Genomic DNA, 27923 nt, shown 5'->3' on the forward strand with positions numbered 1-27923 from the left:
CAGCTGCTATGCAGAAATGGTCTGACTGGTCGCTCTTACTGGGAAGTCCAGTGGGAAGGACTGGTTCACGTAGCAGTAACTTACAGAGGAATCAGCAGGAAAGGAAAGAGATATGACTGCAGGTTTGGAGGGAATGACAAGTCCTGGAGTCTGAGCTGCTCTGGTTATGGTTACTCTGCCTGGCACAATAACAGAGTAACAGACCTCCCTCTCTCCTCCTCCTCTGTCTCTAACAGAGTAGCAGTGTATGTGGACTGTCCTGCTGGCACTTTGTCCTTCTACAGTGTCTCCTCAGACAAACTGATCCACCTCCACACCTTCAACACCACTTTCACTGAACTTCCCTACCCTGGGTTTGGAATCTTACAGTTTGATTCCTCAGTGTCTCTGTGTTGTCTGTATGAAGGAGAGTCTCCTCCTGTGAAGAGAAACACTGTTGATATTTAGACCCACTAAAGAAAGAATGAGTGTGTAGTCATGTCAGGAGAAAAGCCCTGATGATATAAAATTGTTAGGAAGAATAGTGCAAACCTCAAGAGACATGTCAAGACATCCAATAAAGACGCTGGGAATATATAAAAGCTTCTGGTTAGAAGTTAGACTAATGTGAAACCAACCAATCTAAATGAAAACTCTGCTGTTCTCCTCTGCCTTTGATTGATTGGTTTCTCTGCTGCACTTTTATATCCATTGTTGAATTTGGAGCAACTTAGAATAAAGTGAGTTAGTGAGCGATACTGCAATAATCATTTACTATGTTAATTGATTTGATTTTATTGCTTATTGATTTTGAATGTCATTCTAATGCTTTTCTCAGCCTATGTAAAGCTGCCTTGCCTTGTATTGCTCGGTTCATGAGGGTTACACCTTTTAAAATGGTGTTGGTTCAGCTGTGAAAAGCATTTTTTTGGCCTCATTTCTAAATAAATATGCCAATCAAAACATGTGTCTGAATGTATCATTGACATTCGATGACATCAGACCAGACATCCAGTCAATTGCTTTGTGGTCAATGTTCAGAACCAAAGGCCTGTATCATGATGCGAGGTTAGTGTGATAAATAGGGGGACTTACTTTAAGTGTTTACTGTAAGTGTGACTAGTAAAGATTTGCAATAGATTATGTTTTGATTTGTGTCATGCTGCATATTCCCAAACAACTTTCCAAATAATCAGATTATCACAAACCAGGTTTTGGACAGTTGCCTTCTTTGCATGGTTGGTAATCCAGCCTTGTCTACAAATGGATTTCAGTTTTCTTTATTTAGAAAGAAGATTAATGTTATGTAATCTAACATATTTCTGACAAATACATGTTCATTTCTCTGTCTCCTGAACAGAACTGTAGCTGCTGCTTTGGATGTATTGCTAGATTATTGTATTTACACAGAACAACCTGTCATCATCTACTGTGTCTGTTCTCATTTACGTTTCACTGCTCTGGATGAAAACTGAGCTGCTGCAGCAGAAATACAGGACGGATGTACAGTGTGAACTTCTGCTGAATACAAACAGAAATGATACGAGAGTTTGCTGAAGCAGAACTTTTTTATTGCAGTAAATTTAGAAGCAGAGGTTTAGAAGACATACAGTGATCCAACTGCAACAGTTGATCAGGTCTTCATGTTGAAGCTGAATGAAAGCATGAACATCAGAGGATGACGTCATATCTTCTTGGCACACACAAAGGGTATTCCCTCTGAGCACTCCAGTTGACTCCAATGGCCCCAGACTGCAAGGAAATAACAGAATTCATCACATTTCCCTCCTCTGGTAAAATAAATATCAGAACCAGCAGTCAGCAGTTTGTCAGAAGATAAGAGTTTCCAGCCATGCTAGCGGCTCTGTGAGGCTGTACTTATGCACAGCAGTCCTTAGACCTAAATGCTAACATCAACATGCTAGCATGCTGACAATAGCCAGGTTTCCATCCAAATGCAGCATAAAGAAAATGCAAAATAATAAACGTTTCCATACAGTACCAATATGTGAATATGAGTTTATTGGTTGGTTGAGATAAACAGCTGTTGGAGGTAATCCTCCAGTCGCTGCCATTAAAGCATCACAGAAGAAGAGGACACAACGAGATGACGTCATTGAAAGAGCTCTAGTCAAAGCTCAAATGATAGAAAACCATGTGGGAAACATGATGGAAACATGTCATTTCTGTTATTTTCTTGTGTTAATGTGAGGAAGGTTACAGCCTTCTCATCGCTCCACACTGATGTGATGTTTTCAGCTCTTCACTGGAAGCTTGAGTGTCTGTTTTCATTGCACTTTGTCGCATTTTGCTTTTATAGATACACTACTTTTTCCAGCTCAGCCAAGTGTAAAAACGTTTGTTGCGATATTTCGAGATTTATTAAAATTTTCTGCGTTTCCATTCAGGTTGTTTTTTTATGCACAAACTGAAAATGCACATAAAAAAGGTGGATGTGTAAAAACTTTTTTGCGATAACTTCAACAACTGCACCTCCTCCACCGCTCCTCTGTTGCAAGGCGTCCCCCAGGGATCGGTGCTTGGTCCTCTCCTGTACATCCCCTACATGCTCCCCCTTAACAGCATTATACGCTATCATGAGCTCCACTTCCACTGCTACGCCGATGACATCCAGCTCTACATCTCCACTAAATCCATCACCACTGCAACAACTTCTTCCACTCTGACCAACTGTCTTGCTGAAATTAAATTATAGATGCAAGCCATCTTCCTCAAACTTAACTGTGATAAATCAGACATGATCATCATCTGTCCCAAATCCCTCACCAAAACCACTCACAAAAACATAGCTCTTCTCTGCTCATCACTCTCCTTTTCTGAAACTTTGATCCATGCCTTCATCACATCCTGAATTGACTACTGCAATAGCATTCTTTATGGCACATCATCCAAAGTCCTAAATAAGCTCCCCTGTCCTCCAGAACCTCCACTGGCTCCCTGTCCCACAATGGACCCAATTCAAGGTCCTTCTCCTCACTCACAAAGCCCTCCATAACCAGGCCCCCTCCTACCTCAATGACCTACTCCACCACCACACTCCTTTCAGAAGCCTGTGCTCCTCTGATGCCAACCTCCTGTCTCCACCACTCAGGACCAAGCACCGGACCTGGGTCGACAGAGCCTTCTCGATAGCTGCCCCCTCCCTCTGGAACTCTCTCCCCACACACATCATAGACTGCACCGATCTGTCCATGTTCAAGTCAATTATATAGTATAATAGTTTATAAAAGTATTTTTGTAGCAAGAGAAACCCTTTTGTTTACTTACATTTATGGGTCATCTGGATGCAGGCCTTGTCATCTTTCTCAGTTTTTTGGTTCAGTTGCAACCATCCGCTGAAGTCCAGCTTCGTTCCATCGGTGAAGCCATATGTGGCGCTGGCCTGAAGAAGAGAAAATAGACAGTGAGTGCTCATACTTTATATCAGAGTTATATCGGAGTTTGTTCCTTCCATTCTCAGACGTTTCTCTGTTTACCTTTTCCTTCTTGAGTCCAATCCACACCTGTTTCATCACTTGCTTGCTGGTTCTCAAGAGCAGACACAACACCTTGTAGGCATCATTTAAGCTGTGCATCGACACCAGGTGACCACTTTCAGACTTACAACGTTCCTGAAGTCAAAGGAAATGAGAGTTAGTCTTTTAATAATAATAATATTAATCTTTACAGAGCACTTTTAAAAAACCTTTGTTGTAAACTGCTTCACGGAAAGCAGCAAATCGACAAATTATAAAGTCCTTAGATTTTAATAATAAAACCAATTTTAGTAGTGTAAGATAAAAAAAATATAAACACTGTGTTTACTAAAGTAAAATCAGAATAAGCTCTGATACGGTCCTGAGTATGGTTCTGTTCAAGGTTTCTGCCTGTCGCAGAGGATTAACCGAAAAGTATAGAAGCTAGTCAGGTTTAACTGTCAATAGTAACAGATGTTCTTTCGTCCCTCTACAGTAACCAGACTAACTAGAGAACAGGTTGCAGGCATACATTAATTGAAAATTGAAATGAAATGTAATCATTTTTAAGATAATAGACATAATATGTTTGCAATTACATACTGACAAAGACATTGTCAGACATTTTAATAAAAACAAGAATAATATGAACAATTCAAGTTTTTACCATTGTATTATTTTTGACACACCGGTGTGTTACTTTCATCCCAACTTCCGTTCTGTTTAAAGTCAAATTATACCGAAGTTCCACATTTGTACAAAATAGCACGTTGAATTGATAGAGTACACATGGGAGTTGTTGATCACAATGAAAATTAGTTTCTGTCTATAACATTATCTTTTAAAATGAAAGTGTTACTTTCTCCCCTACTTGATAGCTGAATAGTTAAGCTAATACATAAAAGAAAACTACTGATGGTGTGCAATTTGTCCAAACTTACTTAAGTCACAACTTTATACTTTGAGATAAGTTTCTTGTATTGAAAAATCTTCCATGAGAATATTTTTCAGGAAGGCCATAAATGGTCCCCACATCTTTTCAAAGTCTTTGAATTTTATCTTTAATGCAATTGTTATTTTTTCCATAAGCAGTGAGCTTGAAAGTCCTTTTAGCCGCAGGCTAAGAGATGTCTTTAGTGGATTTTTCCAGAACACAACAATTGGAAATTTGGTGCGCAGATAACAAAACTATGCCATCTCTCTCTTCTCACAGCTTAAGTGACATACAGCAGGAAACATACCAAGTAAACAGAACTTGGGGCACAAAGGCAGATCATAATTAATAATATGAGAAATATAGAATGTTGTTCGTATGTGCGTACATGCGGGACTCTTTCCTTTTGGGGGCAAAACACAAATCCCTGTAACGTAAATCATTAAATTTAAGGTGAAGACTTGGTTTAAGGTTAGGTTATGTCTCTGAAGTGGTGGAAACACGTGTGTGTATGTGTGTGCGTGTGTGCGTGTGTGTGTGTGTGTGTGTCACCTCTGCCTTATCGAAGGTTGCCTCAAAGTCAAACAGCTTGATGCATCTGCCTTTGTTCATTTGAAACCAACCATTACTGGAACATGGTCGGAGTGTATAACTTTTTGAACAAAGTTGATCAACAAGGTTTAGTTTAACTGTGGAAAAAAACAGCACTTTAATATTAAACAATATTTTCACATTATATATTAATAGTGGTCCAAAATTACGATTTTTTAATTAAGATAATTTAATTTTAGAATTATGATAGAATTAAATATATATAAAGTATATTATGCATTTCAATATAAATATATATTTTTATATGCAAATATTTTTGCCCAATATGGGTCCAAGATGGGGCTACCATGTCAGTGGTTCTAAAACTTTGGACTCTCTGGAAGCCATCATCATGACCCTCCCTGCAACAGCAGCCTCCAAAATGACCACACAGTTGAATCAGCTCCTCTCTTAAACAGTTTCAACACAAACTGAACATTGTAACCTTCATGAAGGGAGGAGTTATTGCAGGACTGTTGTATTAGACTGCATTAGTTTGGTGTAGTTAGGTGTAGCTAATAAACTGGCAGCTGAGTGAAGGCATGCACTTCAACCTGTTTGTTATGTTCGGAGGTGGAGAGAACTTTAAAGGGGCCATTTAAATTTGGAAGATTCACAAGAGATAGTTCTTAAAAAAGAATGGACAAATTTTGTGCAGCAGAGGTGGAGATATCCTGTCTTTCAGTCCCCGGGGTCAAACTCCAAAAACACTGGATCCTACATTTCCCATAATGCAACTCGGTAGTGTTTTTCATAAGATGACAACATCATAAAGCATCTTCGTGAAGCTCCTCCAGAGCCACAGAGAACATTATACAGCAACAACTGAGCTTCATGTGTAAAATCATGTAAGTGCCCCTTTAATGGCACTGATCCAATTGCGACTGCCAACAATACTGTACAACACTTACCAATAATGAGACCAATTTAATTAAATACAAGCCAAAAACATGCCAAATAAACTAAAGACTGGACACAATTTTCAGGTTTGAGATTCTTTAAATGAGAGTAAATCAACAAGTGAAAAGTCAAAGTTGTGATGATGTACAATAATAGCCTAAATTACTCCAACTTGGGGTAAGTTAACAGATGTAAAATGTTATGTTGGACCCACTCAAAACTCAAGAAAATAGGTTACATTTTTTAATAGCTTTTTGTAATGAAGTTTGTTGAATTTTGAGTTTTCTTAACTTTATTATTTTTTACAGTGCAGCCCGCAAGTATTTTTTGTTGGTTTATTATTAATACGTGAATGAGAGTGTTTAATCATGTGTTTGGGTTTAGGTTTCTCACTAGCTGCAGAGCCCTGGATGTAGAGCAGGACCAGGATCAGAACAGCAGCAGCAGATTTCATGGCTCAGGACGTCCTGTCGATCGAATATAATCTGGAAACATCAACAAAGTTCACTGTGACACATGATGTTTCATGTTACAGCTGGATTCCCTTTGGTTTGAATCTCTTGGATAAAATACTGAATTGTTTCATTACAACTTTAAGAGATTATCGTAAATTGATTCAACCACTGTTGTGGTTACAGTCCATGAGAGAAGAGAAGATTTCTGACATGGACGTGTGTATTTACAGTGGTGGGGAGTTACTAACTCAAGTACTGTAATTACTGTACTGTACAGCTCTTAGGTACTTGTACTTTACACGATTCCTTCTTTTATTCGACCATCAGTCCAAAACCCACAGAGATTTAATACTGTCAGATATGACAAAGATAACTCAGTAACTATTCACATTTGAGAAGCTGAAATCAAAATCCTAAAATTTATTATCAAAGTAACTGCAGAGTCATTTTCTGTCAATGACTAATCATTTCAGCTCTAATATGTTCACATTGTATCATTTTACTAATTTCTGTTCTCCAAATAAATGACTTCGAACAATTTATAATTTAACAAAATGAGCCATTAAATTAAATTTTACGAGCAGATAATACGTTCTGTATGATCAAATGCATCAGTGCAACAGTGAAACACAGTTCCATTTGCTTACTTTATAGCCTATAATATATATTAAATGAATTCTGAAATGAATAGTATTGTATTCATTTCTGAGTCTTAACTAAGGTTTCTACCCCAAAGGTGTCAATTCAGAGCATTTTTCTGTTGTGTTAAAATACTCAGCATAGGACTCACCTCAGATGTGTCAAGTCGTTCCTCTTCTGTCTGGTGTCGGTCAACTGTTCCACACTTTTAAACTCACTTCGCATGAATAATCAATATAATGAGCAAACATGAGGTGTGATTATCAGCCATACCAAGAGAGAGAGAGAGAGAGAGTGTGTTGTGTGTGTGTGTGTGTGTGTGTGTGTAATAGTTTAAGAGTGTAAGGTTCTTCCTCAGCAGATGAGTTCAAATTCACAATTTCAAGCACTTTAAGGACCTTCTAGTCCATCTCTCATTTTTGGTTGACATGTACAAAATTTGAACGTCTGCATTACTTTAAAGCTGCACTAAGCAATATTTTTATCTTAAGAATGGATCAAATAACTGCATGTAATACGAAGGGTGTCTCGTAGTGATGACCTCATAGAGAACAACTTTACAGAGAGCTCTTTAGCATTTAGCTCCCAGCTTTGGTTGGTCTGACTATATCTTTAGTATGGATCAAACAAACAGGACTTTCATCCAGGAGACAGGGTTCGTGTCCTGTGTGAATCCAAGTCAATATTGACTTATTTCAAGTTTTAAGTTAAATAATGTCATGTTTAAGTTAAGTAACGTGAGTTATTATTTAGTAGTTAGTACTTATTTTTTACCCAAACCACAAGCTTTTCCTAAACCTAACCAAGTAGTTTTGTTACCTAAACCTCACAAAACTGCGACCATTTCACAAAATTAATTGCGTGTTTAACGTTATGTGATTTACATAACATACTTAAGCGGTACGCCTGTCGCTGGTACTTTCCAACGGTCATATATGTCGTTTTGGGGTATGATCGAATATGTCGTTTTGGGAGTCATTGCCAATTGACCTATTCTGTCGTTTAGGTATGAGGATGTGTTGTTTAAATAGGATTTAAGAGTAAAATAAGCTAAAATAGAATAAAACGTAAAACAGGAGAATAAAAAATACAGTGCAGTGCAAGATATGAATAAAGGCAAACAGAAAAGTCTTCAGCCCTAAAAGAACTGACAGTTGGAGAAGACCTCCAATTTTTTGTTCCAGATATGTGGAGTATAAAAACTGAACGCTGCTTCTCCAGGTTTAGTTGATGATCAAACATTTCCTCCATGTGCCATGGGCATTTTCACCAAGTCTGGTGAGATGGCAGTTAATATTTATGCACCTAAGGAATGGAACAGTTTGCCTGCTGATCTTAGACTTTCTTCTTCTTTTAAAACCAAACTAAAGACCTTCCTTTTCAGTCGAGCATTTTCTTTAATGAACACGTCGTATTTTGCACAGTAACATCCGATCTTTCAAAAAGAAAACATTATAGTATAACGATGCACAAAATATTATAATTTGTAGGATTGCACTTTTCTTATTTTCTTTTTCGTATTTTCTGATACTTATACTGTATGATGTAGATGATTCTATTGATTCTAGTTAATCATTCCAGGAGTAATACGTCGGTTGTAGACTGGTATTTTTCTGCCTCTCAAACCTGATTCTGGGCTGAATTTTTCCTCGCTGTGACTTCCCTCAAACTCACTTTCCTCACTATCAGAGGGTAGTGCTGATAGTGTCACACATGCACTTATCTTCCTGTGGCCTTGACACCCGACCCCCCAGAAGAGGTATTGGATGTCACTGCCCCTTGTCTTCTTTCCATTGTAAATGAGTCTCTGTCTTCTGTTCCTAGACTATTTCAAACAAGCCTGGATTCAGGCACTTTTAAAGAAACCTGGCCTTGATCCAACACTCCTTCATAATTACTTACCAATCTCTAAATTACCCTCTAAAATCATTGAAAAGGCTGTTGCAAAACAACTACTGGAATCAGCCGAAGCTAATAACATTCTCGACCCATTTCAATCTGGTTTTCGCCAACTACATAGTACTGAAACTGCTCTGCTGAAAGTCACTAACGATATTCTCATGAATGCAGATTCTGGCCATCACTCCATTATAGTATTGTTAGACTTGTCTGCCGCCTTTGTCACCATCAATCATACCATCTTACTGGATAGATTTATTTATTTTATATACATCAAATCAAACTTTGAATCGTTCTTCTTTGGCTCTAAAAGCATTAACATTAAGGAAACTGTATATCATCCAGTCCTGGTAAGAACTTATCTTAGTATTTTTAATTTAATGGTTAATGGCTAATGAATTAAACAAGTAAACTTGGTCTTGTGTTACATTCCCTTCTAAAATCTGAGAAAAATGTAAAAGTTGTGAACAAGGCTCGAAAGCAAACCTTAGACTTATTTAGACTGTACACCATTTCAAATGGTTTCATTCCCCCCATGGTCTTTTCAAAATTAAGTTGTATTTTAGTGCAACTGATTGGTCACATGCAGCTTATACCACAACCAAGGATCAGTCTGGTGTTATTCTGCATTTTCCAGAACAAAAAAACCAACAACATATTTGTCTGTCAATAGAGTGCTGCAGGAATGAGTCCTAAAAATCTGGAAATTAGTTAGCATTTTTAGCACTTCCATGACATCCCTCGTTTCGAAGTCAATGGGTTTTTTGAATGGGTTTTTGATTAGATGCCTGAAATAAGGTCTGTGGTTAACACAAGCTCACGTTGAAGTCATGCAACCATGGTGTAGTTTGTTTATAGTCTAACGTTAGCTTTTTACTTAAGGTGATTGCATTTATGCTTCAAAAATCATAAAAGTGGTGGTTCATTTGTGAAGATTAACTTGCTGAAAAACGTGTAAGTGTCATGAACTTTTGGTTTTTTGTTTCGTCTGGTTCCCAGGCTAGACTTTGGTGACTCAGGCTGAGAAACTGTTCATGGCTGAAAGATCCATTATTGTTCATTCCCACTTTACCTGCAGGAACGACCGCTTAGAGCTTAAAACAAAGCTGACAAGTTCAAAAACATAAAATTAACATATATTGTATTTGATGTGTAAACTGAAAGTGTGCAGTTTGAGGGTGGAGATGTTTGACTGCAATAAAATGTAATGAGTCAACATTGATCTGGAATAACGTCATGTAACCTGATGTGTACCCAGTGTCGCTCTCAAGTTTCTGATATTTGTTTGTGTTTTATTGTCCATCCAGCATTAATATATACAGTACTGTGATACTGATACTTGTTTTTTAAAGCCTGTACTTAAAGTAACTACATTTACTTAAGCACTGAATATTAAATCACAAAGTAATATTTTTAATTGTTTTTTATTTAAAAAAAAGTGAATAATCATGCCAATAACTTTTTTTCATTATACATTATTTTGATATCTGTCCACTGCAGTGGACGCAATGCATCAACAGTATAAAAAGTGATTCAATTGAACTCAATATAGGTCCAATAAAACATAGGCCTATGTTTTTAAAACTTTTAAAAACTGCAAGAAATCTTGGTGTCCTGTTTTATAGCAATTTATGTTTTGAGCAACATATCACTAAGCTTGTCCAATCAAGTTTTTATCACCTCAGAAACATTGCAAAAATCCGATCTATTTTAAATCTTAGTGATGCAGAAACTGTTGAACATGCTTTTATCTCCTCGCGCCTCGATTATTGTAACAGTCTGTTCACTTGTCTTAATCAAAAAACTTTGACACGACTGCAGACTGTACAAAACTCAGCTGCTAGGCTATTAATCAGGACCAAGAGGTACGATCACATTACACCTGTTTTAGCCTCTTTACATTGGCTCCCTGTTTGTTTTAGGATTGATTTTAGGATCTTATTGATTACTTTTAAGGCTATTCATGGCCTGGCTCCAGACTATATTTTAGAAAAAATTAGGTTGTCTGAGTCAGTAAACCACATAACAATGAAGGTTTATGGAGTGTTTCCTAATAATATTGTTTAAGGTGAATAGAATTGGTCCAAGCACAGAACCTTGTGGGACAACTGCTACTACAATTGTTATTATCAGTCTTAATAAGGTCTCTCTTTCTCCCTCTCCCTCTCTCTCAAACTCAAACAGATGTTAACATTGCCAAAGCATTTGTAAAATAAAAACATACATAAACAGAAGAATTGTCATGTTAAAATATATACAGATAAGTGAGATAGGATGATAGAGAGTGTGTGTGTGTGTGTGTGTGTGTGTGTGTAGGTCATTCGCTGTCTCTCAGGTTGTGGCATGTTGATATATATTGGGCAGCAGGTTTTCCTAGGAGTATTTTTAATTTTGAGTGCTCTTTGAAATCTGAGTTTACAGAGTGGAACTTGTTAAAGTAAACGTTCCGTTTTTCATCGAAAATTGTATATTGTAGGAAGAAGTGCATCTCTGTCTCAACAGTGACCACATATTCTGTTTTCTTTTGGCTGGCAGGATTTTTTGTGTTTTCCTGTTTCGATTGCCAGTTTGTGGTCACTGAGTCTGTACTTGGTCAGGATCTGTCTCTGCTTTCTGTCTCTGACAGCAGAGAGATATTCTGCCAGTTCATCGTCTCTCTTCAGGGCCAGATAACTTTCTGATCTACTTTGGCTTTTAGTTTCTTCTTTCCAATGTTCCAAATAGGTTTCTTTACATTGTGTTATAATTTGGTTTACTCTGATTGGTGTTTGGAAAGCAGTGCCGTTGTGAGACTGGTCAGAGTGTGTCTGAGGGGGGGCAGTTAGTCTCACCACCAGCTGACATAGGGGACTCTTTTCTGGTCTCTCTTTCTTTCTGACCCACTGCGAGTCTGCGTTGCAATGAATAGAATAATGGACTATTAGGCAACATTAGGGGGTGGTGCAGCCCCCTCAGCACCTCTACTTCCATGGTTACTGAGCTTATTTAAGGTTACATAAGTGTTTTGTTTTTCAGCAAGAAAAAGTCAGTAGTTAGTCAGTAGTTAGAACTCAATGTAATAAAAATGTATATAACAACAAGTAAAACAATCCACCCTTAAGTTGTGTTGGATGATAAGCTGCTGCTGTATTGAGTCTTGTTCACTCCATCAGATGCCCTTAAACTCAAACTGGACACAAACACAGCACACAGAGCGCTCAAACTGTCTGACAACAAAAGAAAGGTCACACGGGTGAAAAAGGAGCAGCCATATTCTGATCATACAGACAGATTTGACCACTGGAAACAGCTGCTATGCAGAAATGGTCTAACTGGTCGCTCTTACTGGGAAGTCCAGTGGGAAGGACTGGTTCACGTAGCAGTAACTTACAGAGGAATCAGCAGGAAAGGAAAGAGATATGACTGCAGGTTTGGAGGGAATGACAAGTCCTGGAGTCTGAGCTGCTCTGGTTATGGTTACTCTGCCTGGCACAATAACAGAGTAACAGACCTCCCTCTCTCCTCCTCCTCTGTCTCTAACAGAGTAGCAGTGTATGTGGACTGTCCTGCTGGCACTTTGTCCTTCTACAGTGTCTCCTCAGACAAACTGATCCACCTCCACACCTTCAACACCACTTTCACTGAACTTCCCTACCCTGGGTTTGGAATCTTACAGTTTGATTCCTCAGTGTCCCTGTGTTGTCTGTATGAAGGAGAGTCTCCTCCTGTGAAGAGAAACACTGTTTAGACCCACTAAAGAAAGAATGAGTGTGTAGTCATGTCAGGAGAAAAGCCCTGATGATATAAAATTGTTAGGAAGAATAGTGCAAACCTCAAGAGACATGTCAAGACATCCAATAAAGACGCTGGGAATATATAAAAGCTTCTGGTTAGAAGTCAATGGGGTTTTTGAATGTGTTTTTGGTTAGATGCCTGAAATAAGGTCTGTGGTTAACACAAACTCACGTTGAAATCATGCAACCATGATGTAGTTTGTTTATAGTCTAACGTTAGCTTTTTACTTAAGGTGATTGCATTTATGCTCCAAAAATCATAAAAGTGGTGGTTCATTTGTGAAGATTAACTTGCTGAAAAACGTGTAAGTGTCATGAACTTTTGGTTTTTTTGTTTCGTCTGGTTCCCAGGCTAGACTTTGGTGACTCAGGCTGAGAAACTGTTCATGGCTGAAAGATCCATTATTGTTCATTCCCACTTTACCTGCAGGAACGACCGCTTAGAGCTTAAAACAAACCAGAAAAGTTCAAAAACATAAAATTAACATAAATTGTATTTGATGTGTAAACTGAAAGTGTGCAGTTTGAGGGTGGAGATGTTTGACTGCAATAAAATGTAATGAGTCAACATTGATCTGGAATAACATCATGTAACCTGATGTGTACCCAGTGTCGCTCTCAAGTTTCTGATATTTGCTTGTGTTTTATTGTCCATCCAGCATTAATATATACAGTACTGCGATACTGATACTTGTTTTTTAAAGCCTGTACTTAAAGTAACTACATTTACTTAAGCACTGAATATTAAATCACAAAGTAATATTTTTTAATTGTTTTTTATTTTTAAAAACGTAAATAATCATGCCAATAACTGTTTTTCATTATACATTATTTTGATATCTGTCCACTGCAGTGGACACCATGCATCAACAGTATAAAAAGTGATTCAATTGAACTCAATATAGGTCCAATAAAACATAGGCCTATGTTTTTAAAACTTTTACTAAACACCTGTTTAGTAAACACCTGTACTGTGTCGCGTTTTTGTGTACCCGCCAGAAGCTTCGCTTGAAGCTTCGTCTTAAACCATCATAAATTGACTTAGAAAAAGTTTTCAGTCATCAGGCGTATGGAACTTAAGTGATTTTAAGCTGGCTGCAACTTGACGTGTTTTACCGGACTGCCTCCACTGCTGCTAGCTTAGCTAGGTTTGTTTTTAGCCCGGCGGCTAGGCTAACCGGATTTTAAGCTCTTTAGCACTTTGATGGACTTTACTGTGGACTTTAAGCTTGAAGTACTCTCACGGACTAACTGCAAGCCTGACAGCTGAGTGTGGAGCTTGTCACCTTACTGTCTCAAAGCTGAAGATAACTATTGCCTGTCTGGAAGCCAAGCTCAGAGAAAAAGACAATCTCATCCTGGAGTTCTCCACTAGGTTTGACATCCTGGATACGCAGGACTTTCCTCCACTGGAGGGACGCTCCCTTTTTCCAGCGGTCAGGTCTTCCTCCTCCTCTTGCCGCAAGTTACTGAAAGAGGCCGTGATCAGGAGAAGCTCTGGATGTCTCATTCGTCCTGAGACAGCAGAGAACACCTCTGCTAGGAAGGACGCCGCCCCCTCGCTGCAGCAGTCCCCGGCCACAGGTATCCCAGGGACAGCTGATGGAACTTGGCGGTCTCCACGATTATCGACTCTGCCTTCTCTCATCCCCCCAACTACGCTGATCGTTGGAGATTCCATAGTAAGGAATATCTGCTCCGTTAAGGCGGTCACACACTGCTTTCCCGGAGTTACGACCCCCGACATCCTCGAAAAGCTCCCCGGACGTCTGGCTGCACTCCCGACGACTATCATGAAAATCATAGTCCATGTCGGCATCAATGACACCGCCCGTCAGCTGACGAAAGCAGACTTCATCCACGTCTTTGACCTGTAACCTAACCTTACTAACCTAGTAAAGATCCAGGCCAGAACCCTACCTCCACTCTCAACCTCAAATATGAACCAGCACAGACTTTTTAAGATGGCTCTTCTCAATGTAAGATCCCTCTCTATCAAAACATTTATTTTAAATGATTTGATCTCTTCTACTGATTTAGATTTTATGTTCTTAACAGGATCCCGGTTACGTCCTGGTGATCACAGGCAGCTGGCTGAATTGTGCCCTTCAGATTATGACTGCTTTAGCTGCCCTAGCGTTTGTGGTCGAGGTGGGGGCCTTGTTACTGTCTATAGGAAGCATTTAAAGTGTAACCTCATAGCTTGCAATGATTTTTCCTCCTTTGAAGGGCTCATGCTTAAACTTGGTGGCCCACTCCCGGTCATATTTGCTATTATTTATCGCCCCCCCTAAACCAGCTGGCTCCTTCTTGTTGGAACTCCCGGAGTTTTTATCCAGTCTTGTTTTAAATTATGATAGAATTGTTCTTTGTGGTGATTTTAATATTCCTGTTGATGACTCCTCTAATGCCCTTGCTGCTGATTTTTTCTTTTAACTTTCAACAACATGTGTCTGGCCAAACTCATTCCCGTGGCCACACCTTAGACCGAGTCTTTCCTTTGGGCCTGAAAACCCCATCTGTGGAAATCAAGGACATGTTTGTATCCAATCACCTATGCATTGTTTTTAACTGTGAATTACAGGCTGCTAGTACTGTCTTATCCCGCTCTAAGTACACACACGTCCTTAATAAGCATAGTGCCTCAAAATTCTGTACACTGTTAAATTCTCCTGGCAATGTGTTTCCTGATTCCTCCAACACCAACGATTTGGTTGATTATTTTAACTACCTGTGTTCCTCAACCTTAGATCTCATAGCTCCTCTGAAAAATAGACCAAACCCAAAGACTAGAAAACAGCCATGGTTAAATGACAATATTCAAAACTGTAAAAGGAAATGCAGAAGAGCAGAATTCAAATGGAGGAAATCAGGTCTCAAGGTCCACTTTGTGGCCATGAAAAAGTTATTACTCCTTTATAATAGGATGGTGAAGGATGCAAGAACATGTCATTTCTCTGCACTTATTTCTGCCCATCAGCACAACCCCAGATTCCTATTTAAGACTGTGGATCAGTTAGTTAAACAGCCTCTCCTTGTGCCCCTGCTGACTGTGATGCTGATGGTGAAAATTTTCTTTTGCACTTTGCTGGTAAGGTGGAGTTAATAAGATCTGATATCACCCCCAATCCTGCCTTTTTAGATGTGGATCACCCGCTCAGGGATTCTTTGAGCAATTTTTCTGCTGTTAGTCTGCCTGAACTCGCAGACATCATGTCTCTTATGAGAGTGTCCTCCAGCCCTCTGGACAAAATCCCAACAAGGTTTTTATTGGAAGTCATGGATTGTATTGCGCCCCTTTTGCTAATTATTTTTAACAGCTCGCTGTCTACAGGCTGCGTCCCAGATTACTTTAAAACTGCTTGTGTCCAGCCAGTCATAAAAAAACCTGGGCTTGATCCCACCCTCCTGGATAACTATCGCCCAATCTCCAAACTGCCTTTTATTTTGAATATTCTCAAAAAACTTGTATCTAAGCAGCTTCTTGCTGCTGTGAAAAATAATAATACCTTTGAAAAGTTCCAGTCTGGCTTTCGTCAGCACCACAGCACTGAGTCAGCCCTTCTCAAAGTCACTAATGACCTTTTAATGAATGCAGATGCAGGCATGTGTTCAATTCTTGTGCTGCTGGACTTAAGTGCTGCCTTTGACACAATTGATCATGGCATTCTTTTAGATAGACTGAGGCACTGGGTGGGCATATCTGGCACTGCACTAGACTGGTTCTCATCTTATCTGTCCAATAGGAAATTCTGTGTCAGCATTAATAACTTCATGTCATTCTTTTCCCATATCAAGTACAGTGTGCCTCAAGGTTCAATTCTGGGACCAATACTGTTCTCCTTATACATGCTTCCCTAGGGTGATGTCATCCGCAGACATGATATTTCTTTTCATTGTTATGCGGATGACACTCAATTGTACCACCCTGTCAAGCCCACTGACCTTAGTATGCTGAGTTCTCTGCAGGACTGCCTGTCTGACATAAACAATTGGATGTCGATACATTTTCTTCAGTTCAACTCAAATAAAACTGAAATCCTTGTTATTGGGCCCCAACACATCACTAAACAAATACTGCCATCTACTGGTAACCTGTCACAACATATCAAGCCTGTTGCAAGAAATCTTGGTGTCCTGTTTTATAGCAATTTATGTTTTGAGCAACATATCACTAAGCTTGTCCAATCATGTTTTTATCACCTCAGAAACATTGCAAAAATCCAATCTATTTTAAATCTTAGTGATGCAGAAACTGTTGAACATGCTTTTATCTCCTCACGCCTCGATTATTGTAACAGCCTGTTCACTTGTCTTAATCAAAAAACTTTGACACGACTGCAGACTGTACAAAACTCAGCTGCTAGGCTATTAATCAGGACCAAGAGGTACGATCACATTACACCTGTTTTAGCCTCTTTACATTGGCTCCCTGTTTGTTTTAGGATTGATTTTAGGATCTTATTGATTACTTTTAAGGCTATTCATGGCCTGGCTCCAGACTATATTTTAGACCTTGTAATCCCTTATGAACCTTCACGTAGTTTGAGATCTTCGGGCAGGGGTCTTCTGTCTGTTCCTGAGTCAAGAATGAAAACTAAAGGGGACAGAGCTTTTGCTATCAGAGCCCCGAGGCTCTGGAACAACTTCCTGAAAAAATTAGGTTGTCTGAGTCAGTGTCTTCATTTAAGTCTCTTCTCAAAACACAATTTTATTGTAAAGCATATCCTGATTTTACCTGAGCTGTCTGTTTATTTTATTGCTTTTGTGTATTATATTTCTTTATATTTCATCATTCACTGTGGTATTTGATTTATCTTGTTGTGAAGCACTTTGGACTTTGTTTTGATAAGTGCTATATAAATAAAGTTTTATTATTATTATTATTATTTTTATAAGAGTGAGTGGTATGAATACACATAAAGCTATTCAAGTGCAAATGATATCATAATTTTAAATAAAACATACAAAATAAAGTGGCATCTGCATAGGCAGAATATAACCTTTGACACGTAACGAGCAAACGATGTGGGCAGCTCTCATATCTAGAAATCTGGCCGAGTTTATTAGTGGACCTAAACCATGACAACTTGAGATTGAGACCAGGAGGCAGAGTTGCAGTCCTACATGCTTCTCTGCGCTTCCAGAGCAGAGAAGCAGCCTACTACTCATCATTAATAGAGGAAAATAAGAACAACTCCAGGTTTCTTTTCAGCACTGTAGCCAGGCTGACAGAGAGTCACAGCTCTATTGAGCCATGTATTCCTATAGCCCTCAGTAGTAGCAACTTCATGAGCTTGTTTAATGATAAAATTGTAATTATTAGAGACAAAATTCATCAAGTCCTGCCCTCAATCGGTACCGATTTATCTTCAAACACAGGAACCTTAGAAACAGCTGTCAGTTGTGATAGATAGATATAATTGGGTATCATCCACATAACAATGAAGGTTTATGGAGTGTTTCCTAATAATATTGTTTAAGGTGAATAGAATTGGTCCAAGCACAGAACCTTGTGGGACAACTGCTACTACAATTGTTATTATCAGTCTTAATAAGGTCTCTCTTTCTCCCTCTCCCTCTCTCTCAAACTCAAACAGATGTTAACATTGCCAAAGCATTTATAAAATAAAACATACATAAATAGAAGAATTGTCATGTTAAAATATATACAGATAAGTGAGATAGAGTGTGTGTGTGTGTGTGTGTGTGTGTGTGTAGGTCATTCACTGTCTCTCAGGTTGTGGCATGTTGATATATATTGGGCAGCAGGTTTTCCTAGGAGTATTTTTAATTTTGAGTGCTCTTTGAAATCTGAGTTTACAGAGTGGAACTTGTTAAAGTAAACGTTCCGTTTTTCATCGAAAATTGTAGATTGTAGGAAGAAGTGCATCTCTGTCTCAACAGTGACCACATATTCTGTTTTCTTTTGGCTGGCAGGATTTTTGTGTCTTCCTGTTTCGATTGCCAGTTTGTGGTCACTGAGTCTGTACTTGGTCAGGATCTGTCTCTGCTTTCTGTCTCTGACAGCAGAGAGATATTCTGCCAGTTCATCGTCTCTCTTCAGGGCCAGATAACTTTCTGATCTACTTTGGCTTTTAGTTTCTTCTTTCCAATGTTCCAAATAGGTTTCTTTACATTGTGTTATAATTTGGTTTACTCTGATTGGTGTTTGGAAAGCAGTGCCGTTGTGAGACTGGTCAGAGTGTGTCTGAGGGGGGGCAGGTAGTCTCACCACCAGCTGACATAGGGGACTCTTTTCTGGTCTCTCTTTCTTTCTGACCCACTGCGAGTCTGCGTTGCAATGAATAGAATAATGGACTATTAGGCAACATTAGGGGGTGGTGCAGCCCCCTCAGCACCTCTACTTCCATGGTTACTGAGCTTATTTAAGGTTACATAAGTGGGGTTTTTTTCAGCAAGAAAAAGTCAGTAGTTAGTCAGTAGTTAGAACTCAACGTAATAAAAATGTATATAACAACAAGTAAAACAATCCACCCTTAAGTTGTGTTGGATGATAAGCTGCTGCTGTATTGAGTCTTGTTCACTCCATCAGATGCCCTTAAACTCAAACTGGACACAAACACAGCACACAGAGCGCTCAAACTGTCTGACAACAAAAGAAAGGTCACACGGGTGAAAAAGGAGCAGCCATATTCTGATCATACAGAGAGATTTGACCACTGGAAACAGCTGCTATGCAGAAATGGTCTGACTGGTCGCTCTTACTGGGAAGTCCAGTGGGAAGGACTGGTTCACGTAGCAGTAAATTACAGAGGAATCAGCAGGAAAGGAAAGAGATATGACTGCAGGTTTGGAGGGAATGACAAGTCCTGGAGTCTGAGCTGCTCTGGTTATGGTTACTCTGCCTGGCACAATAACAGAGTAACAGACCTCCCTCTCTCCTCCTCCTCTGTCTCTAACAGAGTAGCAGTGTATGTGGACTGTCCTGCTGGCACTTTGTCCTTCTACAGCGTCTCCTCAGACAAACTGATCCACCTCCACACCTTCAACACCACTTTCACTGAACTCTGGAATCTTACAGTTTGATTCCTCAGTGTCTCTGTGTTGTCTGTATGAAGGAGAGTCTCCTCCTGTGAAGAGAAACACTGTTGATATTTAGACCCACTAAAGAAAGAATGAGTGTGTAGTCATGTCAGGAGAAAAGCCCTGATGATATAAAATTGCTAGGAAGAATAGTGCAAACCTCAAGAGACATGTCAAGACATCCAATAAAGACGCTGGGAATATATAAAAGCTTCTGGTTAAAAGTTAGACTAATGTGAAACCAACCAATCTAAATGAAAACTCTGCTGTTCTCCTGTGCCTTTGATTGATTGGTTTTTCTGCTGCACTTTTATATCCATTGTTGAATTTGAAGAAACTTAGAATAAAGTGAGTTAGTGAGCGATACTGCAATATGTTAATTGATTTGATTTTATTGCTTATTGATTTTGAATGTCATTCTAATGCTTTTCTCAGCCTATGTAAAGCTGCCTTGACTTGTATTGCTCGGTTCATGAGGGTTACACCTTTTAAAATGGTGTTGGTTCAGCTGTGAAAAGCATTTTTTTTATTCTTTCATTTTATTTGATAGTATTTCCCATTTTGGCCTCATTTCTAAATAAATATGCCAATCAAAACATGTGTCTGAAGGTATCATTGACATTCGATGACATCAGACCAGACATCCAGTCAATTGCTTTGTGGTCAATGTTCAGAACCAAAGGCCTGTATCATGATGCGAGGTTAGTGTGATAAATAGGGGGACTTACTTTAAGTGTTTACTGTAAGTGTGACTAGTAAAGATTTGCAATAGATTATGTTTTGATTTGTGTCATGCTGCATATTCCCAAACAACTTTCCAAATAATCAGATTATCACAAACCAGGTTTTGGGGCCCTGGGACAGTTGCCTTCTTTGCATGGTTGGTAATCCAGCCTTGTCTACAAATGGATTTCAGTTTTCTTTATTTAGAAAGAAGATTAATGTTATGTAATCTAACATATTTCTGACAAATACATGTTCATTTCTCTGTCTCCTGAACAGAACTGTAGCTGCTGCTTTGGATGTGATGAGTTTTGTATTTACACAGAACAACCTGTCATCATCTACTGTGTCTGTTCTCATTTACGTTTCACTGCTCTGGATGAAAACTGAGCTGCTGCAACAGAAATACAGGACGGATGTACAGCGTGAACTTCTGCTGAATACAAACAGAAATTATATGAGATTTTGCTGAAGCAGAACTTTTTTATTGCAGTAAATTTAGAAGCAGAGGTTTAGAAGACATACAGTGATCCAACTGCAACAGTTGATCAGGTCTTCATGTTGAAGCTGAATGAAAGCATGAACATCAGAGGATGACGTCATATCTTCTTGGCACACACAAAGGGTATCTCCTCCGAGCACTCCAGTTCACTCCAACGGCCCCAGACTGCAAAGAAATAACAGAATTCATCACATTTCCCTCCTCTGGTAAAAAAATAGAACCAGCAGTCAGCAGTTTATCAGAAGACTAAGAGTTTCCAGCCATGCTAGCGGCTCTGTGAGGCTAGATAGAAAACCATGTGGGAAACATGATGGAAACATGACATTTCTGTTATTTTCTTGTGTTAATGTGAGGAAGGTTACAGCCTGCTCATCGCTCCACACTGATGTGATGTTTTCAGCTCTTCACTGGAAGCTTGAGTGTCTGTTTTCATTGCACTTTGTCGCATTTTGCTTTTATAGATACACTACTTTTTCCAGCTCAGCCAAGTGTAAAAACGTTTGTTGCGATATTTCGAGATTTATTAAAATTTTCTGCGTTTCCATTCAGGTTGTTTTTCATGCGCAAACTGAAAATGCACATAAAAACAGGTGGATGTGTAAAAACTTCTTCGCGATAACTTCAACAACTGCACCTCCTCCACCGCTCCTCTATCGCAAGGTGTCCCCCAGGGTTTGGTGCTTGGTCCTCTCCTGTTCATCCCCTACATGCTCCCCCCTACTAGCATTATACTCTATCATGATCTCCACTTCCACTGCTACGCCGATGACATCCAGCTCTACATCTCCATTAAATCCATCACCACTGCAACAACTTCTTCCACTCTGACCAATTGTCTTGCTGAAATTAAATTATGGATTCAATTCAATTCAATTTTAATAGTTATCTCATTGCACTTTTCCTACAGAGCAGGTCTAGACCGTACTCTTTATAATATTAATTACAGACACCCAACAAATCCCACCATGAGCAAGCATTTGGCGACAGTGGCAAGGATGCAAGCCATCTTCCTCAAACTTAACTGTGATAAATCAGACATGATCATCATCTGTCCCAAATCCCTCACCTAAACCACTCAGAAAAACATAGCTCGTCTCTGTCCATCACTCTCTTTTTCTGAAACTTTGATCCATGCCTTCATCACATCCAGAATTGACTACTGCAACCGCATTTTTTATGGCACATCATCCAAAGTCCTAAATGTACATCCAGAACTCCGCTGCTAACCTGCTCTCCAAATCTAACCCTAACCCTCTCCTTTTCAGAACTGCTGTTAATGTGTGAATAATGTGTTATTATAGAATTCTTAGAGTTTGGATGCACACAATATAACACTACAAAAACCATTGCCGGTAAACTCAGGCAAAACAATTTATTACTATATAAAAGTATTTTGGTAGCAAGAGATAAGGTTGTTCTAGTAAATCATTTGGCCCTTAATCCGTTGAATTCTTCATCCTAACCCTTTTGTTTACCATTATAGTTCATCCGGACGCAGGCCTTGTCATCTTTCTCAGTTTTTCGGTTCTTGTTCAACCATCTGCTGAAGGTCAGCTTCTTTCCATTGGTGAAGCCATATGTGGCACTGGCCTGAAGAAGAGAAAGTAGACAGTGAGGGCTCGTACTTTATATCAGAGTGTTTGTTCCTTCCATTCTCAGACGTTTCTCTGTTTACCTTTTCCTTCTTGAGTCCGATCCACACCTGTTTCATCACTTGCTTGCTGGTTCTCCAGAGCAGACACAACACCTTGTTGTAGCCTTTTAAGGTGTGCATCGACACCAGGTGACCACTTTCAGACTTACAACGTTCCTGAAGTCAAACGAAATGAGTTAGTCTTGTAATAATAATAATATTAATCTTTATAGAGCACTTTTAAAAACATTTGTTGTAAACTGCTTCACGGAAAGCAGCAAATCGACAAATTATAAAGTCCTTAGATTTTTAATAATAAGACCAATTCTATTTGTGTAAGAAATAAAAACACTGTGTTTACTCAAGTAGAATCAGAATAAGGTCTGATATGGTCGAGGTTAGATGGCCGCCCTCCCTGAGTCTGGTTCTGTTCAAGGTTTCTGCATGTTAAAAGGGCGTTTCTCCTTGCCTCTGTCGCTTGCTCATGGTGGGAATTGTTGGGTAATATAGAGTACGGTCTAGACCTGCTGTATAGGACAAGTGCAATGAGATAAATTCTGTTATGAATTGGCGCTATATAAATAAAACTGAATTGAATAAGAAGAGCCTGATTTCCTCACACTGGTCTGATTGTAAACACTCTGCCTCTTCTAGTCTTAAGCCGGGCCTTTGGAGCAGATAAGAAAAAATGTTGCCAGAGGATCTCAAATTAAACACAGGTTCATGTGGAAAGAGGTCAGAAATATTGTCAAGTGTGAGGCCATGAAGAGCCTTTAAAGTAATCAATAAGATCTTAAAATCAATCCTAAAACAATGTGGGAGCCAGTGTGAAGAGGCTAAAACAGGCTGGTTCTGCTCTGAAGCCTGGTAGCTGGGTTCTGTACAGTCTGAGCTCAATCTATGCATTTTTGGTTACCCTCTATAAAACGGATTATATAAACATAGATACAGAATGTATACAAATATATAAGTAGAATTGCAATATAGGGGAGAGCCGGTAAGAAAGTAACACAGCGATTTTCTCTAAGCCCATACAAGTCTGATTTTGCCTAAATGAATCAGCACGTACAGCACGCAACACTTACCATAACCACGGAAAATCCTGTCGATACTGTCGCAGACATTGAACCGAAAAGTATAGTATCTTTTAGCCGCAGGCTAAGAGATTGCTTTAGTGGATTTTTCCAGAACACAACAATTGGAAATTTGGTGCGCAGATAACAAAACTATACCATCTCTCTCTTCTCACAGCTTAAGTCCCCGTAACGTAAATCATTAAATTTAAGGTGAAGACTTGGTTTAAAGTTAGGGTAAGTCTCTGAAGTGGTGGAAACACGTGTGTGTGTGTGTGTGTGTGTGTGTGTGCGTGCGTGCATGTGTGTGTGTGTGTGTGTGTGTGTGTGTGTGTGTTACCTCTGCCTTATCAAAGGTTGCCCCATAGTCAAACAGCTTGATGCATCTGCCTTTGTTCATTCGAGACCAACCATCCTCGGAACATGGTCGGAGTGGACGATTTTTTGAACACAATCGTTCAATTGCCTTTGCGTTATCTGTGGAAAAAACAGCACTTTAATATTAGACAGTATTTTCACATCATATATTAATAGAGGTCCAAAATTACGATTAGATAGAATTATGAATTAAATATATATAAAATATTTTTTTATATGCAAATATTTTTGCCCAATATGGGTCCAAGATGGGGCTACCATGTCAGTGGTTCTAAAACTTTGGACTCTCTGGAAGCCATCGTCATGACCCTCCCTGTAACAGCAGCATCCAAAATGACCACACAGTTGAATCAGCTCCTCTCTTAAACAGTTTCAACACAAACTGAACATTGTAACCTTCATGAAGGGAGGAGTTATTGCAGGACTGTTGTATTAGACTGCATTAGTTTGGTGTAGTTAGGTGTAGCTAATAAACTGGCAGCTGAGTGAAGGCATGCACTTCAACCTGTTTGTTATGTTCGGAGGTGGAGAGAACTTTAAAGGGGCCATTTAAATTTGGAAGATTCACAAGAGATAGTTCTTAAAAAAGAATGGACAAATTTTGTGCAGCAGAGGTGGAGATATCCTGTCTTTCAGTCAAACTCCAAAAACACTGGATCCTACATTTCCCATAATGCAACTCGGTAGTGTTTTTCATAAGATGACAACATCATAAAGCATCTTCGTGAAGCTCCTCCAGAGCCACAGAGAACATTATACAGCAACAACTGAGCTTCATGTGTAAAATCATGTAAGTGCCCCTTTAATGGCACTGATCCAATTGCGACTGCCAACAATACTGTACAACACTGCCACTTACCAATAATAAGACCAATTTAATTAAATACAAGCCAAAAACATGCCAAATAAACTAAAGACTGGACACAATTTTCAGGTTTGAGATTCTTTAAATGAGAGTAAATCAACAAGTGAAAAGTCAAAGTTGTGATGATGTACAATAATAGCCTAAATGACTCCAACTTGGGGTAAGTTAACAGATGTAAAATGTTATGTTGGACCCACTCAAAACTCAAGAAAATAGGTTACATTTTCTAATAGCTTTTTGTAATGAAGTTTGTTGAATTTTGAGTTTTCTTAACTTTATTATTTTTTACAGTGCAGCCTGCAAGTATTTTTTGTTGGTTTATTATTAATACGTGAATGAGAGTGTTTAATCATGTGTTTGGGTTTAGGTTTCTCACTAGCTGCAGAGCCCTGGATGTAGAGCAGGACCAGGATCAGAACAGCAGCAGCAGATTTCATGGCTCAGGACGTCCTGTCGATCGAATATAATCTGGAAACATCAACAAAGTTCACTGTGACACATGATGTTTCATGTTACAGCTGGATTCCCTTTGGTTTGAATCTCTTGGATAAAATACTGAATTGTTTCATTACAACTTTAAGAGATTATCGTAAATTGATTCAACCACTGTTGTGGTTACAGTCCATGAGAGAAGAGATTTCTGACATGGACGTGTGTATTTACAGTGGTGGGGAGTTACTAACTCAAGTACTGTAATTACTGTACTGTACAGTCCTTAGGTACTTGTACTTTACACGATTCCTTCTTTTATTCGACCATCAGTCCAAAACCCACAGAGATTTAATACTGTCAGATATGACAAAGATAACTCGGAAACTATTCACATTTGAGAAGCTGAAATCAAAATCCTAAAATTTATTATCAAAGTAACTGCAGAGTCATTTTCTGTCAATGACTAATCATTTCAGCTCTAATATGTTCACATTGTATCATTTTACTAATTTCTGTTCTCCAAATAAATGACTTCGAACAATTTATAATTTAACAAAATGAGCCATTAAATTAAATTTTACGAGCAGATAATACGTTCTGTATGATCAAATGCATCAGTGCAACAGTGAAACACAGTTCCATTTGCTTACTTTATAGCCTATAATATATATTAAATGAATTCTGAAATGAATAGTATTGTATTCATTTCTGAGTCTTAACTAAGGTTTCTACCCCAAAGGTGTCAATTCAGAGCATTTTTCTGTTCTGTTAAAATACTCAGCATAGGACTCACCTCAGATGTGTCAAGTCGTTCCTCTTCTGTCTGGTGTCGGTCAACTGTTCCACACTTTTAAACTCACTTCGCATGAATAATCAATATAATGAGCAAACATGAGGTGTGATTATCAGCCATACCAAGAGAGACAGAGAGAGTCTGTGTGTGTGTGTGTGTGTGTGTGTGTGTAATAGTTTAAGAGTGTAAGGTTCTTCCTCAGCAGATGAGTTCAAATTCACAATTTCAAGCACTTTAAGGACCTTCTAGTCCATTTCTCATTTTTGGTTGACATGTACAAAATTTGAACGTCTGCATTACTGTAAAGCTGCACTAAGCAATATTTTTATCTTAAGAATGGATCAAATAACTGCATGTAATACGAAGGGTGTCTCGTAGTGATGACCTCATAGAGAACAACTTTACAGAGAGCTCTTTAGCATTTAGCTCCCAGCTTTGGTTGGTCTGACTATATCTTTAGTATGGATCAAACAAACAGGACTTTCATCCAGGAGACAGGGTTCGTGTCCTGTGTGAATCCAAGTCAATATTGACTTATTTCAAGTTTTAAGTTAAATAATGTCATGTTTAAGTTAAGTAACGTGAGTTATTATTTAGTAGTTAGTACTTATTTTTTACCCAAACCACAAGCTTTTCCTAAACCTAACCAAGTAGTTTTGTTACCTAAACCTCACAAAACTGCGACCATTTCACAAAATTAATTGCGTGTTTAACGTTATGTGATTTACATAACATACTTAAGCGGTACGCCTGTCACTGGTACTTTCCAACGGTCATATATGTCGTTTTGGGGTATAATCGAATATGTCGTTTTGGGAGTCATTGCCAATTGACCTATTCTGTCGTTTAGGTATGAGGATGTGTTGTTTAAATAGGATTTAAGAGTAAAATAAGCTAAAATAGAATAAAACGTAAAACAGGAGAATAAAAAATACAGTGCAGTGCAAGATATGAATAAAGGCAAACAGAAAAGTCTTCAGCCCTAAAAGAACTGACAGTTGGAGAAGACCTCCAATTTTTTGTTCCAGATATGTGGAGTATAAAAACTGAACGCTGCTTCTCCAGGTTTAGTTGATGATCAAACATTTCCTCCATGTGCCATGGGCATTTTCACCAAGTCTGGTGAGATGGCAGTTAATATTTATGCACCTAAGGAATGGAACAGTTTGCCTGCTGATCTTAGACTTTCTTCTTCTTTTAAAACCAAACTAAAGACCTTCCTTTTCAGTCGAGCATTTTCTTTAAAGAACACGTCGTATTTTGCACAGTAACATCCGATCTTTCAAAAAGAAAACATTATAGTATAACGATGCACAAAATATTATAATTTGTAGGATTGCACTTTTCTTATTTTCTTTTTCGTATTTTCTGATACTTATACTGTATGATGTAGATGATTCTATTGATTCTAGTTAATCATTCCAGGAGTAATACGTCGGTTGTAGACTGGTATTTTTCTGCCTCTCAAACCTGATTCTGGGCTGAATTTTTCCTCGCTGTGACTTCCTCAAACTCACTTTCCTCACTATCAGAGGGTAGTGCTGATAGTGTCACACATGCACTTATCTTCCTGTGGCCTTGACACCCGACCCCCCAGAAGAGGTATTGGATGTCACTGCCCCTTGTCTTCTTTCCATTGTAAATGAGTCTCTGTCTTCTGTTCCTAGACTATTTCAAACAAGCCTGGATTCAGGCACTTTTAAAGAAACCTGGCCTTGATCCAACACTCCTTCATAATTACTTACCAATCTCTAAATTACCCTCTAAAATCATTGAAAAGGCTGTTGCAAAACAACTACTGGAATCAGCCGAAGCTAATAACATTCTCGAC

At 38.8% G+C, this 27923-nt stretch overlaps 2 protein-coding genes and 1 long non-coding RNA gene across 4 annotated transcripts in view; 1 reads left to right on the plus strand and 2 right to left on the minus strand.

Moving 5' to 3' along the window:
- Nucleotides 1–7194, minus strand: part of LOC122862677 (snaclec macrovipecetin subunit beta-like) — a 22052-nt gene extending 14858 nt beyond the window's left edge. The window contains exons 1-6 of one of the 2 annotated variants that reach the window (XM_044168233.1): nucleotides 7126–7194; nucleotides 6274–6365; nucleotides 4942–5078; nucleotides 3477–3611; nucleotides 3268–3382; nucleotides 1534–1731 (exon numbers count right to left, since the gene is read on the minus strand). In XM_044168233.1, coding sequence (XP_044024168.1) covers nucleotides 1664–1731; nucleotides 3268–3382; nucleotides 3477–3611; nucleotides 4942–5078; nucleotides 6274–6334 — 516 coding nt within the window. In that variant the 5' untranslated portion in view covers nucleotides 6335–6365; nucleotides 7126–7194 and the 3' untranslated portion in view covers nucleotides 1534–1663. Of the gene's footprint in view, nucleotides 1–1533; nucleotides 1732–3267; nucleotides 3383–3476; nucleotides 3612–4941; nucleotides 5079–6273; nucleotides 6366–7125 lie in introns of those variants that run through there. The other variant, XM_044168232.1, reaches the window with a different exon arrangement.
- On the plus strand, nucleotides 932–21052 carry LOC122862685. Its single transcript, XR_006374827.1, has 2 exons — nucleotides 932–1190; nucleotides 20538–21052. It is a non-coding gene; the product is annotated as an uncharacterized LOC122862685 (long non-coding RNA).
- Nucleotides 20880–26161, minus strand: LOC122862676 (alpha-N-acetylgalactosamine-specific lectin-like). The gene is made up of 6 exons (XM_044168230.1): nucleotides 26093–26161; nucleotides 25244–25335; nucleotides 23965–24101; nucleotides 22594–22728; nucleotides 22394–22508; nucleotides 20880–21083 (listed from the first exon to the last, which is right to left on the minus strand). Exons 2-6 carry the CDS (start codon nucleotides 25302–25304, stop codon nucleotides 21016–21018), a joined length of 516 nt encoding a protein of 171 aa, XP_044024165.1. The 5' UTR covers nucleotides 25305–25335; nucleotides 26093–26161; the 3' UTR covers nucleotides 20880–21015.
- Nucleotides 26162–27923: the final 1762 nt, after the last annotated feature.

This window comes from Siniperca chuatsi, linkage group LG16 (assembly GCF_020085105.1).
Source record: "Siniperca chuatsi isolate FFG_IHB_CAS linkage group LG16, ASM2008510v1, whole genome shotgun sequence".
NCBI classification, from domain to species: Eukaryota; Metazoa; Chordata; class Actinopteri; order Centrarchiformes; family Sinipercidae; genus Siniperca; species Siniperca chuatsi.

Coding starts and splice junctions, on each gene's coding strand:
- LOC122862676 (XM_044168230.1), bottom strand. CDS start 25,304: ATGAAATCTGCTGCTGCTGTTCTGATCCTGGTCCTGCTCTACATCCAG. Junction 22,729..23,964: donor CAACCTTTGATAAGGCAGAG/GTAACACACACA, acceptor GTTTGACTTCAG/GAACGTTGTAAGTCTGAAAG. Junction 22,509..22,593: donor TCGGACTCAAGAAGGAAAAG/GTAAACAGAGAA, acceptor TCTCTTCTTCAG/GCCAGTGCCACATATGGCTT.